This window comes from Aethina tumida, chromosome 2 (assembly GCF_024364675.1).
Source record: "Aethina tumida isolate Nest 87 chromosome 2, icAetTumi1.1, whole genome shotgun sequence".
NCBI classification, from domain to species: domain Eukaryota; kingdom Metazoa; phylum Arthropoda; class Insecta; order Coleoptera; family Nitidulidae; genus Aethina; species Aethina tumida.
This window is the reverse complement of record NC_065436.1, coordinates 15,590,484-15,615,602: the sequence shown is the minus strand read 5'-3', so window position 1 is coordinate 15,615,602 and position 25,119 is coordinate 15,590,484. Positions and strand designations below refer to the sequence as shown.

Genomic DNA, 25,119 nt, shown 5'->3' with positions numbered 1-25,119 from the left:
CATATCACGCGGATATTTGCGATTTAAATGGGCGGCTGATGGTGAATTTATCAACGTTCTCTGCGTCTATTTATACAGTCCTCGTGGCTGCATAATTCTTATATGAAATGGAAAATACCTCGGTTATGCGATTTCAAATCAAGTGACAAAGAGTGCGGTCTACAGGGTGATGTATTCGCTCTATAATAAATGGCATGATATAATTTTATCATTTCGTTTTGTTCGTTGGTTGTTCTTATATGCTTAGAGATTTTGGTGTTTTTTAGCACTGTTGCCCATATTTTATCCAGCTTCAATGCTTCTTCTTTTCTGTTGAAGTTGTTTCCGTGTTTATGGATGTCAATTGCTTCCCTAATCATTCTCTTGTGATATCCAGTTGTCGAGGCAAGCAATTGTGTATCTTGGAATGTTATCTTATGATTTTCATTTAACAGTGCATGTTCAGCTACAGCAGACTTGTCTGATTGTCCTAGGATGCAGTTTCGTTTGTGTTCCTTAATCCTAGTCCCTATTGAACGTTTTGTGGTACCGATGTATACTTTCTTACAAGAGCATGGTATGCGGTATATCTCAGAAGCTGTTTGATGGTCTCTCCTATCTTTGGCAGATCTGAGACTGTATTGAATCTCCCATGTTGGCATAAAAACAGTACGAATGTTATGTTTTAATAATATTTTACCAATTCTATCGGTAACTTTACATATATATGGGGAAAAGCTTTACCAATCGTGGGCTCATTAGGTGGTTCTTTATTATTAGTATGAGGTCTGATTGTACATCTTATGTCTGAGCCGGTGGCCTGTAGTATTTTTCCCAGTGTTCTTGTACTTTAGCGAGGTGGTGTGTGGCCCATATCCTTTTGGCTCGTTCGGTTAGTGTTTGATAACCCCTTGTTTTTGACTAGGATGATGATTAGATTGTTTATGTACATACCGATCGGTGTGTGTAGGTTTTTTGTATACTGTATGGTCTAAATGTTCACCCACTCCTTTTACTAGGACATCCAAAAAAGGTATTTGGTTCTCCATCTCCAATTCCATTGTGAATTTGATATGTTGAGAGTTTAGGTGTTTTAGAAACTGATCTAGTTTTTCTTGTCCATGTTTTCATATCACGAAAGTATCATCCACGTAAAGATACCAAACAGAAGATTTGTCTTTGGGAGTCTCAATCGCTTTTTGTTCAATCTTTTATATAAAAAAATTAGCGATTACTGGACTAAGAGGACTCCCCATTGCTAATCCTTCAGTCTGTTCGTGGAAAGTTCCTGTCAATGATTCCTTAAATATAATATCATAAATATTACCTCCAGATATAGTGGATATTTTCCGTTCGTGCCTTACTGAAAGCTATTTAGTTTGGAACAACAAATTCTAGCAATGGACATTCGTCTTAGTCCAATGATCGTCAATTTCTTTATGGAAAGGTTTGAACAAAAAAATGATTGACACTTCCAAATACAAACCTATTTGGTATTGTTACGTGAATGATACTTTCGAGATATGGAAACATGGAAAAGAAAAACTAGATCAGTTTCTAAAACACCTAAACTCTCAACATAACAAAATCAAATTCACAATGGAATTGGAGAAGGAGAACCAAATACCTTTTTTGGATGTCCTAGTAAAATAAGTGGGTGAACATTTAGACCATACAGTATACCGAAAACCTACACACACCGATCGGTATCTACATAAACTATCTAACCATCACCCTAGTCGAAAACAAAAGGTCATCAAAACACTAACCGATCCAAAAGGATATGTGCCATACACCACCTCGCTGAAGAACAAGAACACTTGGGAAAAACACTACAGGCCAACGGACACAAACGCTCAGAAGTAAGACGTACAATGAGACCTCATTCTAATAATAAAGATCCACCTAGTGAGCCTTCGATTGGTAAAGATTTTCTCCCCTATATATGTAAAGTTACCGATAGAATTGGAAAAATCTTATTAAATCATAACATCAGTACTGTTTTTTATACCAACAAGGAAGATTCAACACAGTCTCAGATCTGCCAAAGATAGGAGAGACCATCAAACAGCTTCTGAGATATACTGCATACCATGCACTTGCGGGAAAGTATACATCAGTACCACAAAACGTTCAATAGGGACTAGGATTAAGGAACACAAACGAAACTGCATTCTAGGACAATCAGACAAGTCTGCTGTAGCTGAACATGTACAGTTAGATGGGAATCATAAGTTGAAATTCCAAGATACACAATTGCTTGCCTCGACAACTGGATATCACAAGAGAATGATTAGGGAAGCAATTGAAATCCATAAGCACGGAAACAACCTTTTCTGGATGTCCTAGTAAAAAGAGTGGGTGAACATTTAGACCATACAGTAAACCAAGAACCTACACACGCCGATCGGTATCTACATAAACTATCTAACCATCATCCTAGTCAAAAACAAGGGGTCATCAAAACACTAACCGAACAAGCCAAAAGGATATGTGCCACACACCACTTCGCTGAAGAACGAGAACACTTGGGAAAGACACTACAGGCCAACGGATATACACGCTCAGAAATAAGAGGTACAATGAGACCACATACTAATAATAAAGATCCATCTAGTGAGCCCACGATTGGTAAAGCTTGTCTCCCATATATATGTAAAGTAAACGATAGAATTAGAAAAATCTTATTAAAATATAACATCCATACTGTTTTTATACCAACAAGGAAGGTTCAACACAGTCTCAGATCTTCCAAAGATAGGAGAGACCATCAAACAGCTTCTGGGATATACCACATACTCTTGCGGAAAAGTATACATCGGTACCACAAAAGGTTCAATAGAGACTAAAATTAAGGAACACAAATGAAACTGCATCCTAGAACAATCGGACAAGTCTGCTGTAGCTAAACATGCATTGTTAGATGGAAATCATAAGATAAAATTCCAAGACACACAATTGTTTGCCTCGACAACTGGATATCACAAGAAAATGATTAGGGAAGCAATTGAAATCCACAAACATGGAAACAACTTCAACAGAAAAGAAGAAGCATTGAAGCTTGATAAAATATGGACACCAGTGCTCAAAAACACCAAAACCTCTAAGCAGATAAGAACGGCCAACGAACAGAACGAAATTTCTAGTACATCAGTTGTCTAAGTTATCATTTAGTTGTCAATGAGATGTCAAAGTGACACGAACCAAATCAGACCTCTGAACATGATAGCCACTCGTGCTAGCGAAACGTCAGGAAATAATTCCAACAAACGTAGACCAATAAACCCTAATAACTACAAATATATAATTTTATCATATTAAATATTAACGTAAACTACACGAATTGGTGATTTTAAGGCTAGGAAGTATAAATCAGTGTATTATAGCCAATTAAAACACAAAGATTTATCTTGTTATACTTAAAGGGCAAAAGAAATGGGTAATACACTTCGAAAGAATTAAACACACTGTCGTAACTATAAATTTTCGGTCACAAAGCAAAATATTTTCTGCACAATGCGAGAGCTTTTATATGACATATTTGCCATAAAAATCCTCGTACATTCTGCTATGAGTTTCAAAATGAAAATAATAAAGAACCGTAATTTATCTAGATGGCCATTACTCTGCTAGTTAGAGACACAAGAAGATGTTTGAAACTATACTATTAAATGGAAGAATTATTTTCTACGGCATTCTGTTTAATAAATTAAATGGTTACACGGTAGACTATTTGTATTGTCTAAAAATCAAACTGTTTTATTAAATTAAATTGTTTTAACGTGCTATCAGAATTCGTTAAAAAATAGAGAATTTTAATCAATTTAGGCATTTTGGGAATTTTGTAAAAAATATATATTTTTTAGATTTGTAGACATATGAATAATGAGAATTTTTCCAACATTGTTTCATTTTTATTATTTAATATACAGTGCTCATATTTACTTAAGAAAATACAGTGCAACTAACTTATTATGGCTCTGTCTAATTAAATTATAATCTGAAACCCTTAAAATTAAATGACGTGCATAAAATTTATCACCAACAGTCACAATGCAAATGATTTATTCCGTCCCTTTTTTAGCTGACTTTATCTTTCCGTCAACGTGTAAACACATATGAAAAGAAAATAAGAACAAAAATGATGAATGACATAGTTTTACTATGAAACGATCGAGTGAAACATTGATTTATCATAGTCCGTAAGGATTCTTTGTCACAATATTTATATAAAATACGCCTGCTAATGTAGTCCTTGATGCATGAGCGAAAAATGTAACATTTCATAGGCGACCGAACTTTCGATCCCGACTGTACGGATCGGTCCGACAATATCACACCTCGCCGCACTCTGCCAAAGCCTCTAAAGCTGTCTTTTGATATTTCACCGCTACTGGAATATATAGGCCCTTTCTTCCTGCTGCTTGCCTTCTCCTTATTGGTTTAAATTTCCCGACACTAGCTAATTTTTGTATTCTGCTCACTTAAAATAACCGTATTTTAACAAAAATTTATATAGATTTAAGAGAAAGTGATGGGAATAGCCAAAGAAGTAGGAAATAAAAAGAAGCTGATTATATATACTGTTTTAAGGCATCAATTTTCATTGATTAATTTATTTAAAAACTTTGAAAGTGTTCCTTCCCACTTCTCTGTAGTTAATAGTTTTAATCTTCCTGAAATGCTTTAACTTTTTCCGTGTTTCCTTTTTTCTGTAAAACAAATATTAATCTCTGGTTATGGTAGTATTTTATATTTTATAATTCAGTTTTTCGTTTTAATTTATAATATCGCAGGTTCATACATAAAATATATACAGTGAAAGGAAACTGTTTTATCTATGATGAATTTTAATGAATAATAATTATATCTAGAAATATACAGAAAAATAATAATTATAACTGTTTAAAAATTACTAAAACAAGTTTAAATAAAAAAAATAAAGTCTCTATTTATTTTAGCATGATTAAGGATGGACAAATATCAAATGTCATAAAAATATTGCTTACTATACTGAGATAAAATTCATATTATTGTATTCAATTTTATTTCTTCTGAAAATTCACAAGATGTCTAAAATATATACGTTTATCAAAGAGTGATTTATGCCATTAATTCTCGCCATTAGATTAGTGCTTGTTAAAGTAAATTAATTGAGTTATGCCCTTAGAGAACACAGTGTGACAGATGAAATTGAACTTGTAGTTTTTCTGTTTAATTTAGCATATTTAAGGAGGGGTAAATATCAAATGTCATAAAAATATTGCTTATTATACTGATATAAAATTCATTAATTCTCGCAATTAGATTACTGCTTTTTAAAGTAAATTAATTGAGTAATGCCATTGAAGAACACAGTGTGACAGGTAAAATTGAACTTGTAATTCTTCTATGTAATTCAGTATCTTTAAGAATGGGTAAACATCAAATGTAATAAAAATATTGCTTATTATACTAAGATAAAATTCATATTATTCTATTCAGTTTTATTTCTTCTGAAAATTCACAAAATGTCTAAAATATACAAGATTAACAAAGAGTGATTTATGGTATTAATTCTCACAATTAGATTAGTACTTGTTGAAGTAAATTAATTGAGTATTACCATTGGAGAACACAGTGTGACAGGTAAAATTGAACTTGTAGTTCTTCTATTTAATTTAGTATCTATAAGGATGGGGAAACATCAAATGTCATAAAAATATTGCTTATTATACTGAGATAAAATTCATATAATGTTCATTTTATTTCTTCTGAAAATTCACAAAAAGTCTAAGATATATAATATTATCAAAGAATGATTTATTGTATTAGTTCTCACAATTAAGGTAAAATTGAACTAGTTCAGAAAATATGTAATTTTTTATGGTGTACATAGAGTTTTTTAATGTCTATCATTTATTTTATTTTATTTATTTTATTTTTTTTCATTAAAATCCAGTTATAATTTTAGTAGTTTTTCTTCCTTAATAGAAAGAAGTTTTTGAAATTTTTTTGTGTGCGATGGGAAATTATAACCAACTACTTTGAACTAATAAAAAAAAAACAACCTAATATAACCTAAGAACAGGGATCATGTGGGACATAAAAAGAATCTAAAAGGTTGAATTTAATCAATAGGACTGTTTGAAACAATAAAACTGAAATTCAGTTTCCACGATTTGTGCAATTCAACCTTAAGTAATTCTGCCAAAGTGTAATCTAAGGTAAACCGCATAAACACCAAACTTGGTTATACGCAAAGCAGAGGTATCTTTATTACAAACATTAGTTTCACATACGTTTGAGGCATAACAATTTAATTTTACTACACACATGTTTTCATTTCATTTGCTGAAACGGTTTACTTACGAAATTAATTTGGAAAGTTAGATTAATTATTTTATATTTTTTTGGTTAACTTACATAATATAGATAATTTCAGTGCTAAAACCAAATCAATAAAACAGGATAAGGCCAATACTATCCCGTTTTATTGTATTTCATATCCACGGAATTATAAAATAAAAGTGCCATCGATAAAATTTGACACATTTCGTATGCTAAGCTGAGGCAAAACGTACGACACAACAAATAGGTTTTTCACTAAATCCAGTCCTGGCGAGCGTAGATGCCGGTCCAGTGACAGACAGAGATAGGATTGTCAAATGTATCGTGAAATTTATAACCGATGGGCGGTTTGAAGGGTCCAAAAATTGGTATACTTTTTATAACAGTTGGCAAATGTTCAAATAACCTATTCTTGCCACAGTCCCCCGGCAAAAATTTAATATACAAACTTGGTATTTAATTTCCTTTTATTGAATTATGGAGTGCGCAAGAAATCGTAACCGCTTCTGGTTAAATTAAAAATAATATTCAGGCATTCTTATAGACTCTTTTTCAAGCACGAACGAAATATCATTTAATTTTCGAACATGATTATTATTAGGGCCTGCAGTTTATGTGCTTGCTCTGTCTTCACCCCTCATTCTTTTATTAGGATTCTTTAGTTCGGATTACTATAATAATGTGAGGAAAATATCGGTTTATAACAGAAACAACAATAATAACATTTTTATTTATTAAACCTCAATATCATTAATGCTTTCATACTTGGCTAAATATTTGTTTAAAGTTAGAACCATTCGATATATTTTACGGAGCTTCTGTATTATTACAACTACAATAACAAAACAACTTAATTTATCCCAGCAGAAGTGTAAACTGATTTATTTAACTAATGTAAAAACTGTCGAAACATTAATACAATTTTATAAACCTTTGAAAATTAATTACGATTCTATTATTTATATGTGCCTGTCCAATTTTTTTATACAAAAATATCACATTACATTAAATTTCACATCATTAATAATTAACGAACTGCTTTTAGCCATTCCTATTTAACCCACTATTAATATTATATAACATAGTGAGTTGAAATAAATCTAATTAAGTATGCTCATGCATAAATTGAGCTACTTGAGGGTCCTTCAGACTTCCTTTCCATTTCAATTTAAAATTATTTACTTGACTTGCTTAGTATGTGGTATTAACTTTCCACTTAAAGTATAACCTTTTCTCTAATATTCGGGTAACTAAGAGCATTTTGTAACTTTATACCAACTCATTCTACGTAATTAGTCTTAAGCACAAGCATAAACAGAGAAATTATTAGGGCACTTCGTTGTATTTTTCTACTCACAAGAAGTTTAATTTAGATTTGGCAATTACCAAGACAAATACGAGTATAAGCAGTCTAAATTTACTTTAATTTTAACAGGAGAACAGAACTAATTGTAAAATAATAAAAATTAAACTAATAATTGTTTCAGTACCGCCACGGATACACTACGTAACATCGAATGGCAGGGTGGAGGTAAAAAAGGGATCATCCGTACGTTTGGAATGTAAAGCTTCCGGGAATCCGGTCCCGAAAATCACATGGTCCAGGAGGAATAATTTACTTCCGGGTGGAGAGCAAACTAAAATTACGACGACGCTGTCTCTAGAACGCGTGGACAGACATCAAGCTGGTACATACCAATGTATGGCCAGTAATGGAGTTGGTGACGACGTCAATCAACAAATTGTTCTTCATGTATTATGTAAGTACTTGCATGTTTGCTGCTGCCGAACATCAGTGTTATTTATAGTCAAGTATAATATTCAAATATATTTATAAAATTTATATTAAGAATTAAGGGGGTATTTTGTTCTAGAGGTATGAATTATAGGTACATTTTCAAGTGCAATAAGAAAGAGACAAACAATACTTTTACTATCCATTATTTTACAAGATATTTACTAATATTTAAAGAATTCATTAAAAAATAAAAAAGTGAATAAATTAAAAATGAAAAAGATATAGGCTGATGAAGTGGGGAGTTCCAAAAAATCAGTCTGTCACGATTGTAACCTCCCTAGTAATTTGAAATGTATCACTAAAATAGCTAAATATCTCAACGTCATTTATATTCAAGTATAATATTCAAATATGCTCAAGATATTTATAAAATTTGTGTTAAGAATTAAGGGGGTATTCTGGTCTAGAGGCATGAATTTTAGGTACTTTTTCAAGCACAATAAGAAAGAGACAAACAATAGTTTTTCTACCCATTATTTTACAAGATATTTATTAATATTTAAAGAATTTATTAAAAAAGGAAAAAGGGAAAAAATTAAAAATTGGAAAAGATATAGACTCACGAAGTGGGGGTCCCAAAAATGCTGTCTGTCATGACTGTAACCTTCCTATTAATATGAAATGCATCACTAAAATAGCTATATCTCCGAAAATAATTTGAAATTTAAAAAATCCTCTTGAGAACATATGCTTAAATAGTTGAGCTTTGATAATTTGAAGAAAAAAATCGATTTTTTTTTTAAATTTCTAGACCAGAATACTCCCTTAATAACGTTATATTAAAAAATTATAAATGTACATTGATATCTATTTAAATTAAGATTAAAAGAGATTAAATTAAAAGAAAGATAGTATAGAATAATTTTTATGCAGTGTAATTATACTCCTTAACAGTAGCTTAGCGTAAATTGAACGATAATCTTATAATTTTAGTCTAATAGCTTTTTCGCGAGTACGAATTCTAATTGCATTTTAACATAATTATACCTGTAAATAATTAGTGTCTAACAGGCTGCAAACTGTAACGAAAATTACATCCAAACCCAGTTAAAATATTTTACCTCTTCCACATATTTAAATGACTAGCTTCATCCCTACAGATATAAGATTTTTGGATAAAAAACGTTTAAAATTATTGATTGGGTTTTTAGTTTTCACACAATATTTATAAATGTTCAGAATAATTAGTATAATTTATATTTTAATAATGTAGATATTTGAGATTAAATTAAATTAAATAGTGTGGTTCTACATACTCGTAACGGAATTTCGAATTGCTGGAGAAATCAATTTTACTTACACCCAAACGATATACAGTGCTGCGGATCAAATGGTCAAAACTATCGAAGTGTTGGCCAACATTCAAGTTATCTCTTTTAAACGGGAAAATTGATTTCGTCCACATTTCGTACCAGACCGCCCTCTCAAAGTGAATGTTTTTGTAGCAAACTTAAACAAAGGGTTTGTGAGTGGAACGTAGATCTCAGATACACAAATCGTGAGGAACAAAAAGTCGTAATACAGCTCGCAAACTGGAACACCAAGTTAAAGTCCCCGATAAGACCATCAATGTAATACACATTCCACATTCATCTAAGGCAAGAAATGCGTGATGCTTTGATAGCGAAAAGGTAGCCAAAGGAAAGACTCCCAACCTCTTACAATCATGAAACATTGTTGAATTTATTTGTTATTTAAATTAGCTCAAAACGCGATAAACTTCTCGCGTTTCCCGAGTTGCGATCTGATAATATTACGATTTATTATGAGAATGATAAAAACAATATTGTTCAATAGTCTTATCTACTTTTCTACATTTACCCCAAACTTTACACATATCTCTTAATTCATGAATTAAAAAAATATGTTCCATTTACTAATTAATTTAATTTCAATATAAGAGGAATGGAAACCTAATAAAAAGTTATTTAATCCCAGAAAAAAAAGATATCTAATTTACTTTATAATACTTGTTGAAACACAATACCAGCAACCAAAACAATCCCCGTTTATGGGTCGTAAAAGAGTATCAAGACTAATATTGTTAGTTCCCCTCGTAGAAAGTGAATTGGTTTCCCGAATGTGCAAAAATCAGTTAGCCAGGCCAGTTAGCCGAATTTTTATTGATATTAACAAGTGCCAGCATACATTATAAAGAGGGTGGTAGTTAGTGTTGATTTATCGCGTCCGAAGGTGCGAAATCTTTTGTTTTCGCCCGCTCTCACCTTTTATGAGGTCGAGGTAGTTTACGACGTGTAGTAGCTGGCAAGGGTGGCCGGGTGCAGTTAATCATCCAAGTGCCGGCTTTAATTTGCCGGAGCCGTAAACCAGATTGAGTGGTGAGCGCTGTTATGCATGCCATGGGACCTCTTTTGAGCCAGTTCTTATAGAATTGAACGGATGCACAACCGGCACCGCAAAGACTTACTGCCCAACTTTTGCCGCAACCGCTTACGTGGTCTCACTTTTATCGCCGTTTAATTTTAATTTATGAATCAAATTTTAATGAAATAATTCTCTAATGTCTGAGCCAAATTTTTCGGTAATGAACAGATGAATAATGTATAGCTTGTGCGAGTTTAATGCAAGTTGCAATGTTTGAAACTGGAAAGAGGAAATGGATTTTCAGTAAATCTTCCTAATCGATTTCCTAATATACTTACCATTCTGAAGTCGTGGAAATCTAAATTTAATATTCTTGCTCGGTATAAACAAAGAAACACAGGAATCACAAAGGATTCAAAAATATATTTTATACATAAAATTTGTTCGATACTAATATTAATTTTACAATAATAATCTATTCTTTATTCACAACATTAAACAATATTAAACTAAAATTTAAAATCATTTTTAGAATATAAATTTAAAATAAATTATAAAAAAAGAACGTGAACTTATTTAAGTAAACTATAAAATATTACCCTCACAGGGTACTTAATTGTCGACAAGATTGTATTTAAAACTAAAAATATCCAAATAATATTTTTACATACTAAAACATTCTTTTGGTCTCAATAATTTAGAATAAAAGTCAACATTATCAATGGTGTAATTTACCTTAACTTTGTGTTAACATTATATAACTAAATATGTTTATATTATTCTGTACCTGGGTTGAATGGAGTATAGTATTTTAACAGGACATCCCACAAAAACTATGAACTCTTATTAAACATGTTCCATTCTTGAACAAGAACAGTAAACTCAAATTACAAACTGAATTTACAAATATAAAATAAATTTAATATTTTACAATAATAATCTATCCTTTATTCATAACGTTAAACAAAATTAAACTAAAATTTAAAATCAATTTTAGAATATAAATTTAAAATAAATTATAAAAAAGGAACGTAAATTTATAAAGTAAAATAAAAAATATTACCCTCACAGGGTACTTGATTGTCGACGAGGTTGTATTTAAAATTAAGGATATTCAAATAATATTTTTAGATATTAAAAGATTCTTTTGGTCTCAAAAATTTAGTATAAAAATGAGCATTATCAAAGGTGTTATTTACCTTAATCTTGTGTTAACATGACACAACTAAAAATGTTTATTTTATTCTTTGTCTAGGTTGAATGGAGTATAGTATTTTAATAGGACATCCCACAAAAACTGTGAACTCTTATTAAACATTTTCCATTATCGAATAACAATATATTTAATATGGTATTATCTTATTTCTTAATTTTTTTAAGTATGTTTCCCATCAGTAAACCAAATTACAAACTGAATTTACAAGTATAATATAAATTCTAGGATGCAAATTGAAAATAAATTATAAAGAGGAAAAATATATTTATAAAGTATAAACTGACCAATATTATTTATGTATTAATTATTTTTAAAATTTATTAATCCTTGTTAAACATTTTCCATCCTTAAAGAATAATTTACCATAAAAATGGAGTTATTTACCTTAATTTTAAATAATGATAATAAAATATAAATAAACATGTAACTGAAATGACACGATAATCCTTAGGTCTGAATGACAGGCAATATTTGAGCAACACTAGCGAATCCTTCTAAACTGACCAATATGAAACATGTTAACCAACATCAAACAACTAAATGTGTTTAATTTACTCCGTACCTAGGTTGAATGGAGTATAGTATTATCTATATATTATAATTTAAATATGTTGTTGTTGACACCAAAAGGAAAATTTTAATATGTCAAAAAATATTAAATATGCCCTTAACGTTTTACTTTATAAATTTACTTTCGATTTTTATAATTTATTTTAAATTTATATACTAAAATTGATTTTATATTTTAGTTTAATTGTTAAATGTTATGAATGAAGTTTATTGTAAAATTAATATTAGTATTGAACAAATTTTATGTTAAAAGGTACATGTTTTATATGTATTTGATAAATCAAGTCACTAACGACATTTTAATTGTGATTACTCAACATATATAATTAATGAGAAAGTTTAATAAAATATATTCTTTCATGTCATTAAATAGATCAAAAATTATTATTTCTAATATTTCTTAAGGTAACATACTAACAGTAATGAAATTAAAAAGTTTTGCAACTTAATCTGAGGTAGGTAACATTGTTTACTTTAATTTGCAAACAAAATATTAACATGCTTGCAAATGCACACAGTGTACGTAATAAAACCGCATATATTCGTGCAAATTTGCACTCTCTCCCCTCTCTTGATATTAAAAAAATATAGTTTAATAACTGTTTTGCAGGAGTCAAATGTACCAAGGGTGCATATTTAACTTAAAATCTAGGATTTGATTTAATTCATTTTTTTTATTTTATTTTTATAGCGACACATTTTTACTTTTTGTTTTTTTATTAAACGTCATGGCTAATTATATATACTTAAATAATTAAATTAGTGGTCATACATGTAAGACCATGTAAAAATGTAAATGATTTTTTTAAATAGTTTACAGAATAAAAATTGACAACATTATAGATTTATTTGGGGTACACAAAAAACATACAGTTATTTTTACGAAGCTTTGTATGTATGTCACATCTACATCTTAAATGTGTTCAATCAATGAACTTGGTTATCATTCATAAATCTATTACATGAAAACTGACATTTAGTGCAGCTAAAATGCTTTTTACGTATATGGCCGATACCACAGTTTTAGTATAACATCAAGTTAAGGAGCCCTCAATAAGTTTTCTGTAATTTTATTTTTCTACCAGACAGGAATTTTGATGCGCCACTAGATAGACAAGTTTAATGGCGCAACTCTTCACGTCGCACGTTCCTTGGTGTAAGTACGGCAATGGGGGGAGGGTGATGTGGGGGAGCGTGTCCCCGAGGTGCGTTATTACTTTATTAACTGACACCGTCCGGGGTAGTTCGGAGTTATCTCAGCTGTCGCATTCGCATTCTTTAATATTTACGTCTCTACAGTCCTATTACTGAAAGTAAGTCGGAAAATGTTTGTAGTTTTCAGCAGGCCCCCGTTTTCATGCCGGGGTAACTGACTCTTCTAATTAAATTATTAAGGGATTTTTAATTCAAATTATTCAAATTTGTTGTAAACAGCTGCGAGTTAAATTTCGACAAAGATTCAATATTCTTTGGGGGAACAAACATGCTTGGCACTTCTATAAATAAACTGAGCTTTGTGTGCAACGACACTGGAAGTAATTTAACATTAAGCTACAAACATTAGAAGGTACGCTTCTATTTATATTAGGATTAAGTTACACATTTTATTTACTATCACTACATAGTATATCGTATATCCTAATTATTTAGAGTGCGTTAATGACGTAGATACATTGTACATTAGCGCACCAAATGAAATATGACACTTATTTTATATTAAATTTTTAAAATTTGTTCAAAGGTATTATTTAAAAGTTAAAAAAAACAGACAAGTTTTACACCAGTTATTTTATTTGTTCAACAAAAATATTGACTAAATTAGTACTCACGTCATTTTTGCTTTAACTTCAGGGATATTTCCTTCTCAATAACTAGCATCAATCTTTTTCCGTAAATCCCGAATCATACTACCTTTTCTTATTTAAAATTCAACAAGCATGCAAGAGAGGGTAAATATGAGCTGGGTTTTCAGTCATATTGAAAATTTTCTGGAAGATTTCATAGACAATTCCTGTATGTAATAATAGAAGGGTATTTCGCTGTATAAGGGAGGATGATATTGAACTTCACTGAACTAATATTTGAGGTAGTTAAGCTTGGTGATAACTATCGGAATATATGCGTCTACGTTATTATAATATATTTGAATGTAAATAGTCGAAATTCAATTGTACATAACTAAATTGGTTCTATGTTAAGTGAGTTATCTGAAAACAATTCGCTTGAAACAATTTATTAATATACGGTTCATAGAGAGATATTTTATTTGATTTGTGCATTTTTCATTTATTTAGTACATTATATCTGGTTCAAACAATATTTATGAGATATGTGTTATGAATAAAAATTTAATTTGTAATTTTTTGTACATATTTGTAATTTGGATTTACTGACATAAAAAATATATTTTATTAAACGTTCTCATTAATTCTATATGTTGAACACTCACAATTAAAATGTCATTAGTGACTCAATTTTTCAAATACATATAAAAATGTATTTAACCTTTCAACATAAAATACGATGATGTATTTTTAAAGAGATATTAAATGCAAATACAATTATTATTGAAATATTTTATTTAATACATTTATGTGAATAAATTTATCTTCAAAAGCTCTATTTTTCGAGGCGAATTTAGTTGACCTTATGGAGGCAAGTGCGTCCTATTACTTAAGTCCTACGTTTCGTTTTCAGAAATGTATCTAACGCAATTGGAAAATTTATGTTCCAATAGAATAAATTTAAAATATACGTGATACATTTTACGGAGGTCGAAAAGGTTGCAATAAAAGTATTTACGCAATATTGATTTATAGGGATGTTTCGAAATATACATAAATAGTATCGACAAAATTAGTTTCTATTGGTCGAGTATATTCGTAGATGAATACGTTATAATTGCACAATATTTCAGTCATGTATATAATTCAAAATATGTTATGTGTTTCAAGTTTTAAATAAAAATACTTATAACATTTGTTGGAGGGAATGTTATATACTAATATTATTGTTCAAATCCATGATAATAAATAATTATTTATAATTCTGATTTAAAATAATTAAAACTGGTATATTTTAATTATATTATAATTAAATATGCACCTTCTGTAGGTTATTTCACTGTTTTTCATCCATATGGAAACATCATGGATAATGCCGCCTCATACAGTAGAGATTTGGCTAATTGTGTGAACAAAGTCTCGGTGTTGGGGAAAATATGAATCCGGCAGTGTTAAGCCTTAAACCTGGTTTTGCGCTGGTTTCTTGTCTCTTTTATTACTTGTACAAAGAACGGCTCGATACGTTCTAGAGACGGAAATTAGCTGGAGAGATATTACCACCATTTGTTAAACCCGTAAATATTTACTTTAATAAATGGCTGCATTCAATGAGACTTTCCCTTTTCAGCCATTACAAAGTTTCGTCACGAAAATGGGGATCGGTTACTTTGTGGTCCGCTTAATGAATTGTTTAATCCCAAACAAAATTGCATGCATATTTTTTTTAATTTTAAGTGGTCGATCCACCTTTGATAAATTTCATTTTATGTATTTGATAGATACATCATAATGTGTGGATTGGAAAGAATTCCCAAAATGCCGCCGGTGGTAACATTTTTAGCCGTATGTTAAAGTAAAAGGACTGCATCCCCAAAGGGAAGTGGGCTTTTACGAACCAATCAAATCCTAATTCACTTATTGCAACGATAAAACCCTCTTGTATAAAATATGTATGATTGAATACGACCACTTATCATTTAACATATGCTATAAAATTTATATTTGCTCAATACGATACGAATTATTTGATACATTCAAACAAATAATAGGAGATGTAGAAATATTTAAATGTTTAAACTAAATAAATTGGAGTTTAACAACGTATATTATAATTCGATTAATTTAATATCAAAATTAGATTTAATATACATATTATAATATAATTAATATTTATATTAACAATTATAATTATTATAGATCTGTAATTTTAAATTAATATTAACTTTAATAAAAAGTTTCCCTCTATATTAAATTATTGTATATATAACACATTTATTCTAAAATTTGAGTAAAGTTATTCATAGTGAATAAAGTAACAGATTCATTGGAAATTTATATTTATAAAAAAGACATAGTCCAAAAAGTCATTATCAAGCTACATAAGTATGAGCATGAGTGTGAGAGTGAAACTATGAACTTATTCATCAAAATTGGCTTTTGCCTCAACGGTTACATGTTTTTGAACTTCTTTAGCCACATTGGGCACTTTTTGGTAGGGGAAAATCTTATTGGTTCGCGTCACCAACATGCTCGTCCTTCTTTTGTTAATAAATTCAGAGAAAAAAAAAGTTGTTGAATTGGGTGGTTAATTCAAACATTATGAAATTTCAAATTTTAATACTAAAAGTTCTCACTTTTGTCTCTATAACTGCCAACTTTAATTTTTTTTCTTTTGGGGCTAAAAGAGGATAGTATTGGTGAATTCCAGTGACAATGACTGAGAATACCCGTCTACATCAAGCTCGGGGTGTCTTTAGAGAAGATTGAATTGAAAGAATGATGTAGCCATCACTTTCCCAGGATATAAACCCACTTGAGCCTCTATGGAATTACTTAAACGTATTAATTTGTCGCCTTTTATATCCTCCTTTTCAATTGCTTCCTATCTTCATTTGTTCCAAAATATTTTCAATATTCTAATGACTAACTAAAATATCTGTATTATAAACAATTGGTATTTCAAATTATTAAATGGAACGTCATTTTCTTAGCTCATAATATGACTTAAAATAAATATGCAAATAAATTAAAAATCTCTTGCACATTGTCCACAATGAAAGTTTGTCGAAAAACATGTAAATTCACACTCCTCAGAAAACTTAACACATCCAATTTTCACATGTAATCAACCTTTTGTGTTCACTCACTCAATCATTCAGGAAGTGAATTTGTACCCCGATTTCTTATTTGGTTTGCTGGAACAAAACAATCAATTTTTGCATTGTGGAAAATTGTCTTCTTATGAAATTTCGCCTTTCCCCTATTCAATCTTGGAAAGTTTGGAAAAGTTACGATCAAAGAGTATTAAATATATATGTGGCGCATATTATGTATAGCAGGCACTTGCATCTGATCTATATTTCTAAACAATAATAGTAGAAATTGATAAAAAAAAAAACATTTTATTTACACAATTTTTCTTCATAACAATTTAAAATTAAATGTATGACAAACAATGAAATCAAGGACTCGAGTGAGTTTTATGGGGTGGTCAACCTTTCACTTTAAAACAAAATTATTTATGACTCCAGTTCTGACATTTGTAATAATTTTACACAGAGGCGATGATTTGGCCAGACACTATTTTAATACAGCGACGCCCTAGTTATAATTTTCATCACAAGCAGCAGAGGAAAATTAAGTTTACAGTTAAGGGATTCATTAGCAAATGGTACGCATAATTATTATGATTTGCAACGTAAAACAAACCGTTGCCAAGCATTGTAGCTTTAATTCAATTTCCATTTAAAGCGAATCAATTATCCGATGTGTATACCGTTAATAAAGCTTTTTCTATATTTGTGTGTGGCTTAAATTACAACCAGCTTTACATTTACAAATTGTGATTGTATAAGAAACATAAACAATGTTATAATTTAACGCGGGAGGAATGTTTTAGGTTTTACTTAAATTTTGTGCCGACATTCTTCTCATGTTTCGGTTACATTCGAGTATTTTCATGTAACACATGTTTTTATCAAACTGTGTAAAGTTAATATCGTCTCGTTATCCCTTCGTATTTGGAACCCTTCAATAATAATTCTGATAAATATTTTACGTTTTTCCGATGATGTGGTTAGAGTGTAACCGTTAGACATATTTCAATGTGGGGTGAAGTATATATAAATTTAACCCTCGTCTGCCAAGAATCAAAAGATCTTCATTGAGCGAATGAACTGGTCCAAATATACAGAGCCATCAAGCAGACTTAAAATCGATTCTTCAAGGTTGCTTGTAGTCTCAAGCACTTGGGGGCATACTCGCCGGTGCCTCAAGTATTTCAACGAAAATTCTAAATCATAAAGAAAATTTGCCCGACAAAGTGAAACGAATAAATATTCCGTATAATTTTTGTCTTTAATTTACTTTCAATAAATCTATTTGGAAACACGTTAACGCATAATTAAGTTTCATAGCTTCCCCGAGACGATACAATTTCCGTTGATATTTAGACTTACCATATTCCGTGAAGATTTAATAATCTTATTATTCATATTTAAAATACCCCGGGAAGTAATCTGAAATCTTAATATAAAATCCCGGCACATTCAAAACGTAGGTTTCGGTGTTGCACCCCAAAATGCAATTTCCTTACTCCCTAATCTACCACTTCTGCATCAGCAAACGCCTTTTATTTAAGAATAGTTTTAGTGCGATAAGGTAAATTTCATTACACGATATTAAATGAACTGACGCGAGGAAAACATAAGCCCGAAGCAATGTTGCTAGCTGAATTATAAATAAACCCTGGAGTTAAATTAATAGTCGGTATAAGCTGTGATAATTTAAATTTCATAACTGACGATAACCGGCACAGTTTACTGCAATCGTCTGTCTCGCTGCAGAAATCTTGAGTGGAATCAACATTGACAATAATCTGGGAATTAGCATATTTCATATTTAATGCCACATTATGCCGCATTCCTGCAGGATGCTGTGCACTATATAAATATGTTGCATAACACTCAATTAGTTTTTATTTTAATAATGTTAGTCATGTCACTTTTCACTTGAATTATGAGGTATATACAGTTACTTAATCGATCTGCTTGAAGTTGAATATAAACGTTTCGTTGATATTTTATTGTTTTAATTCTTTTAGATAAAAGTTTTGTGACAATTAAAAACAAAGTTGGCAGCTATAGAGACTGTCGATAAAAATGAAAACTTAGAACTTTTATTATTAAAATTTGAAATATCATAATGTAAATCCACCCAGAATCTGTATCATTGAATTGGAAAATAAAATTAAAAGTACAAAAATTCGACGTACAAAAAGTCTAGGGTATTATTGAAATTAATGATGACAATGATGCAAACAATTAAAATAATGTTAAAAATCAAGTACATTGAAATTTAAGTAAATACAAATACTATACAACAATAACATGACTGTATATTAATTGTTATTTCAACTGAATTGTATTTATATTTTGCCATCATCTTGTACAGCCTGTAATATATTTGAATAATAAAAAACCACATAAACATGCATATAATTGTTGCTCGGACTGTCAAGAGATATGAAAATCAGATTGATAATTTTAATTCAAACATTATGAAATTTCAAATTTTGATACTAAAAATTCTAAGGCAGTCTCTATAACTGCCAATTTAATTTTTCTTTAAATGGACTTCGTACGTAACAGTGAATATGTGGTTAAAATTTTTTGTATAAGTTGTGAAACACCTTGTATACATATCTTTTATGTATGCTCTATGTGTTTAAATTTGGTATTATCCTAGAATAATATCTACAATACACATTCAAACAATATATAAAAACGTAATTAGAATTGATTTTGTATTGAAATTTCTTTAACTTGAAACATTAAAATTGTACCTTTTTTCTAAATGTGATATGAAAAACTAAATAGTTTTAAAAAATTATCAGTGGTATAGAAAATAGGGCGAGAAAAAGGAAACCCACCCAGAATCTACGATACTGTATCATTATTCAAAAATGTTAAATTAAATTTAATTGTAGATATATATTTTAGGATATATATAGGAAATATATTCCAAATTTAAATGTGAAAAGCTGCATTTTCTTCAGGTGAATCACCTTGTTTATATATTAATACTAATTTCTAATTTATCAATTTTTTATATGATAATAAGGACATATATATTATACACAGGGTTAATATTTTGGAGGATGCGCAACGATTTAATTTTTGGTGAATGCGCAACAATTCAAATTTTGGCGAATGTGCAACAGTTTAATTTTTGGTGAATGCGCAACCAGTTAATTTTTGGCGAATGCGCAATAACTATTAAATTCTTGACGGATGCGACTTCTAACGTTAATAACTATTAGTTATATACAAAACAATTCATAAATATCTAAACTACGACATTATTTTATACTATATTGCAAATTAAATGTTTAGTGTATTCTCATAATTTACTCTATAACAAGTAAGTTTCATTAGATCAAACAATTTTGACATGTGAAAAGCTGTTCCTCAGATAAATCACCTTGTTTATATTTTTTATTTAATTGATTAATTGAATTTATAACCATTCAGTTTCAAAAGTCTTACACTTGTCATTTTTATACTATACCTATAATTAGACTCTTTTAAATATTTATCAAAAATTGAAAAATTAAGTTAAAGATAGTTATATAAGATAACAATTTAATTTAGTGGCTTGAATTTCCGTCCCCACATTGTAATAAAACATTTACACGCCTGCATGCCTCTTATTAGATTATCAATAAATTCTTAAGGGAAATTATTCCGTTCCCCAACTGCAGCCTTTAGGCAGTCTGCAACCCTCATGGGAGATGTTAAGCGACTCCCATTAATTTGGATAAGCAATCCCATACATGCTCAATAGGTTTCATATCCCAGAAATGTGGCGGCCACCTTCTCCAAGAACGTCCCGGTTCGAGCATGTGGTCCTTAAATACCAAATTGGGACCCAACTTCTTTTGTGGAACATTCACTCGCAAAATAAATTAATACATTTTCAAGAAAATGAGTCCAACATTAGGAGTCTAAAGAAACAATACCTTATGCAAACCAGCCACTAGGTTGAAACTAAATTTAAACTATGAAGAAGCATTATCCATTACAATTTCGCCGAAATTATGAGAATCCTAATTATACTGAATTAGCAAGGTTGTATTTTGTTAACAACAGCCATAAATTTAACACGTCACAAAACGCTGGCTGTATCCGTAGTAAAGTACAATGAAAATCCCAATTTAATTTTTTGTACTTAAAGAATAATGTATGATTTTCATAAATTATATGTCGCGACACAATTACAGAATTTAACTCTCAGGGAGGCGAATTATATTGCCGAGTGCAGCACTGCACTAAAAGCGTAAGCCTCAAACGAAATAGGATGAGTTCTGGAAACTAATATTTATGTCTCAAACACAAGCATTTAAATGTTAAATAATGCCGCCTAATTGGACTTTTTACACGGCAGTGTTCGCCAGTGTTAAATAATTATGTCAGCTCTGATGGAAGAACTTCATAAATTATTGCAATGTTTTATGCGGGTTATTACATTAATGTTCTACAACGTTACATCTCCAAATGGGAATATTTAACAAGTTTTAAAAGTTTTTCATAGAATTTCACGATCAATAAAACGGTAAATCAACGTATTGTTTGTTACTTTTTGATGTGAAAACTTCTTTAGCCGCGTTAGGCACGCGCAGTGTACTCTGCGTCTTAGACAATTTTTGGATGGGGGAAATCTCGTGCGTTCGCGTCACCGACATGCTTATACCTGTATATCTGTAGCTATACAGCTGGCGTATATAGTGCTGTGTATATCTTATAAGTGAAATTGAAAGGATTTAGTGAAAAGTTCAATGTTTATATACTGTGTATTGTTGAAATAGTGTTTTTGTTTGATTATTATTTGAATAACCATGTCCAGTGATCGAAAACTCAGTACTACAAAATATAAAACGACAATCGATGCCGTTTTTACGCGATACTTAGATAAATTTGAATCAAACATTTTTATTTCTTACTTTAGTTACTATTGTACCTTTTTTAGAATAAAATGAAAGAATTGAAAGGTCTGAATATTGTTGAAATTAATGATGACAATGATGCAAACAATTAAAATAATATTAAAAATAAAGTACATTGAAATTTTAATAAATTCAAATACTATTCATAAATAATATGATTGTATATTAATTGTTATTTCAATTGAATTGTATTTATATTTTGTCATGATCTTGTACAGCCGGTAATATATTTGAATAATAAAAAACCACATAAATATATATATATATATATATATATATATATATATATATATATATATAATTGTTGCTCTGACTGTCAATAGATGTGAAAACTAGATTGATGTTGATAATTTTAATTCGAACATTATGAAATTTCAAATTTTGATACTAAAAATTCTAAGGCAGTCTCTATAACTGCCAATTTTAATTTTTTTAAATGGACTTCGTACGTAACAGTGAGTATGTGGTTAACATTTTTTGGATAAGTTGTGAAACACTTTGTATATATATGCATTTTATGTGTACTCTGTGTTTAAATTTGGTATTATCCTAGAATAATACCTACAATACACAATTAAATAATATATACAAACGTAATTAGAATTAATTTTGTATTGTATGGAAATTTCTTTAAATTCATCATTAAAATTGTACCTTTTTTCTAAATAGTGTCAAGGATATGAAAAACTAAATAGTTTTGAAAAATTATCAGTGGTGTAAAAAAGGAAACCCACCCAGAATCTACGATACTGTATCATTATTCAAAAATGTTTATTAAATTTAATTGTAAACATGTATTTTAGGATAAATATATACCAAATTTAGATGTGAAAAACTGTATTTTCTTCAGGTGAATCACCTTGTTTATATTTTTTATATAAAGTACAATTATAATACTAATTTCTAATTTATCAATTTAGTCAATAACTATTAGTTATATACAAAATAATTCATAAATATATAAACTACGTCATTATTTTATTCTATATTACAAATTAAATCTTTAGCTTATTCTTATAATTTACTCTATATCAAATAAGTTTCATTAGATCAGACAATTTTGACCTAAATTTCATTAAACAAATATTGTCATATATGCAGCAATCATATTTTCCTACAAAACAATTTAGACAAAATAAAGTCATTTTTATAATATTAATATTTATATAGTATATTTTTGTTAAAGAACATTCTATAACAATGAACACACAATTATAGAAAGTGTAGAGTATTTTTTTATAATTTAAATTAATAAGTTTAAATCTCTTTATCTTTATATTTGAATAATAAAAAACCAAATAAACATGCATATATTTGTTGCTTGTACTGTCAATAGATGTGAAAACTAGATTGATGTTGATAATTTCAATTCAAACATTATGATATTTCAAATTTTAATACTAAATGTTCTAAGTTTTTTACTTCTACCTCAGTCTCTATAACTGCCATTTTTAATTTAATAATCATGAAAATCTATTTACAAACAGTTATTAATTAGTATTTCAATATACATCAATATTAATGAAGAACATACATATAATTGAAATCATAACTTGTACATGTAACTATGACGAAACTTACTGTTGGATCGTGTAGTTCTGGGTCGAACCATAATGGGAATCCTTTGTAGGAGCTCTGGACATGTATGGATGGAATGCAGTGTGTCGTACAATAGTGTTAGATCCTTCCATTTACGTGGACGTCAAAAGGATCTAGCCCCAATAAGGACTAATATGACTAACATTCTGTAATAAAAATTATATCAAAAAGTTTCGTGATCCGGAACATACTCTAATAATAAAATTTCTATTTTATAAAAAATTTGAATGGAAAATAATACAATAATCCTTAGATATAATAGATAAATCATGTAAGGGCACTAAAATACATTAAATTTAGTTATAAAATTACGAGCAAAAAGCCGTTCCATTTATGAAATAAATCATCTAAATATCTTAAACTTAAAAATATAATGGCTGTTTCAAATCCCAATGGATATAAATAGACGTCTTAAATAAATTATATATTTCCTGCAATTTTATTCTTTTTATATGTCATAAATTATAAAATATTTAATATTATTGTTACTTCCCTTTTTTAAGAGATTTCCTTTAAATTTCCAGTTGTATTCAGTTCATGATGGTATTAGTATTTATTCTGAAATGTTTGATTTTCTTCGATTTAAAACAGCAAACATTTGAGTTAATCAGCAAACATTTAACACACATACAAATACGTAAACAAATAATACTAGTAGTGTAACCAATTGAACGTGCATGCATATGTGCAAGCAATCGATTTAATTCTTGCATTTGAAACGAGCTGCAAGTGTATCTTTAGCTAAGTAATATACTTCCGATGGAACAGTTTTAGGTAAAATCCCTTCAGCCGAATTTCGTAGACATTAAGCTGCCACATAAATATCCCTATAGGACATGTCTAACATGTGTCAAGTGAATTCAATGTTTAAAGAAAGGATTCGCCTGAGAGATGTGATAGAAGGTGTCTGAGGACTTGAGAGGCGAAATGTTGGCTGGTTTAGATTATTAGTTCAGGAGAGATTTACATGTATATTCAGTTAGGCGCAGGTAAATTAGGTTATAAGCGGCCGGGACATTGTTCACAGAATCGGGCCATGATTATCAGGACCCGCCTGATAACAACTGTGATAACCCGCCATTTGCATTTATATTTGAATTTTGATAAACATACAAAGCTGTTACATGGACGACACATTTCTGTAAGCAAAGCGTGTACACGCTGATTTGCGTCAGCATTACCGTTATTACTGGAACACTCTAAGATATTACGAAGTTAAAGGCTTAACTTTACTATAATTAGCATCTAGATGCTCTTTACTGCGACTACTGGGGTCTTAATAATCTGATTTTGTTAGAAATACGTATGTGGAAGAACTGAAGTGGTATGACTAACAATTCTGTTGTTCACATAACAATTTTAATGAATCTCGAAATATTTTCAAATACTATAGTTAGTATTAATTTTTTTTTATAATAATACATGTACGAAAATGAATGTTATACCGTACATCAAACGTTCAATTTTTGATTCTAAATTAGGAAATACCCTATATATATTTTTAGGTGTATTTTAT

General features: G+C 29.7%; 1 protein-coding gene across 2 annotated transcripts in view; it reads left to right on the top strand.

The window, feature by feature from the left end:
- The window catches only part of LOC109605875 (limbic system-associated membrane protein), a 217,699-nt gene that overhangs the window by 140,112 nt on the left and 52,468 nt on the right, over nt 1-25,119 (top strand). For both annotated transcript variants that reach the window (XM_049962694.1, XM_049962693.1), the window contains exon 5: nt 7,797-8,069. In XM_049962694.1, coding sequence (XP_049818651.1) covers nt 7,797-8,069 — 273 coding nt within the window. The remainder of the gene's footprint in view (nt 1-7,796; nt 8,070-25,119) is intronic.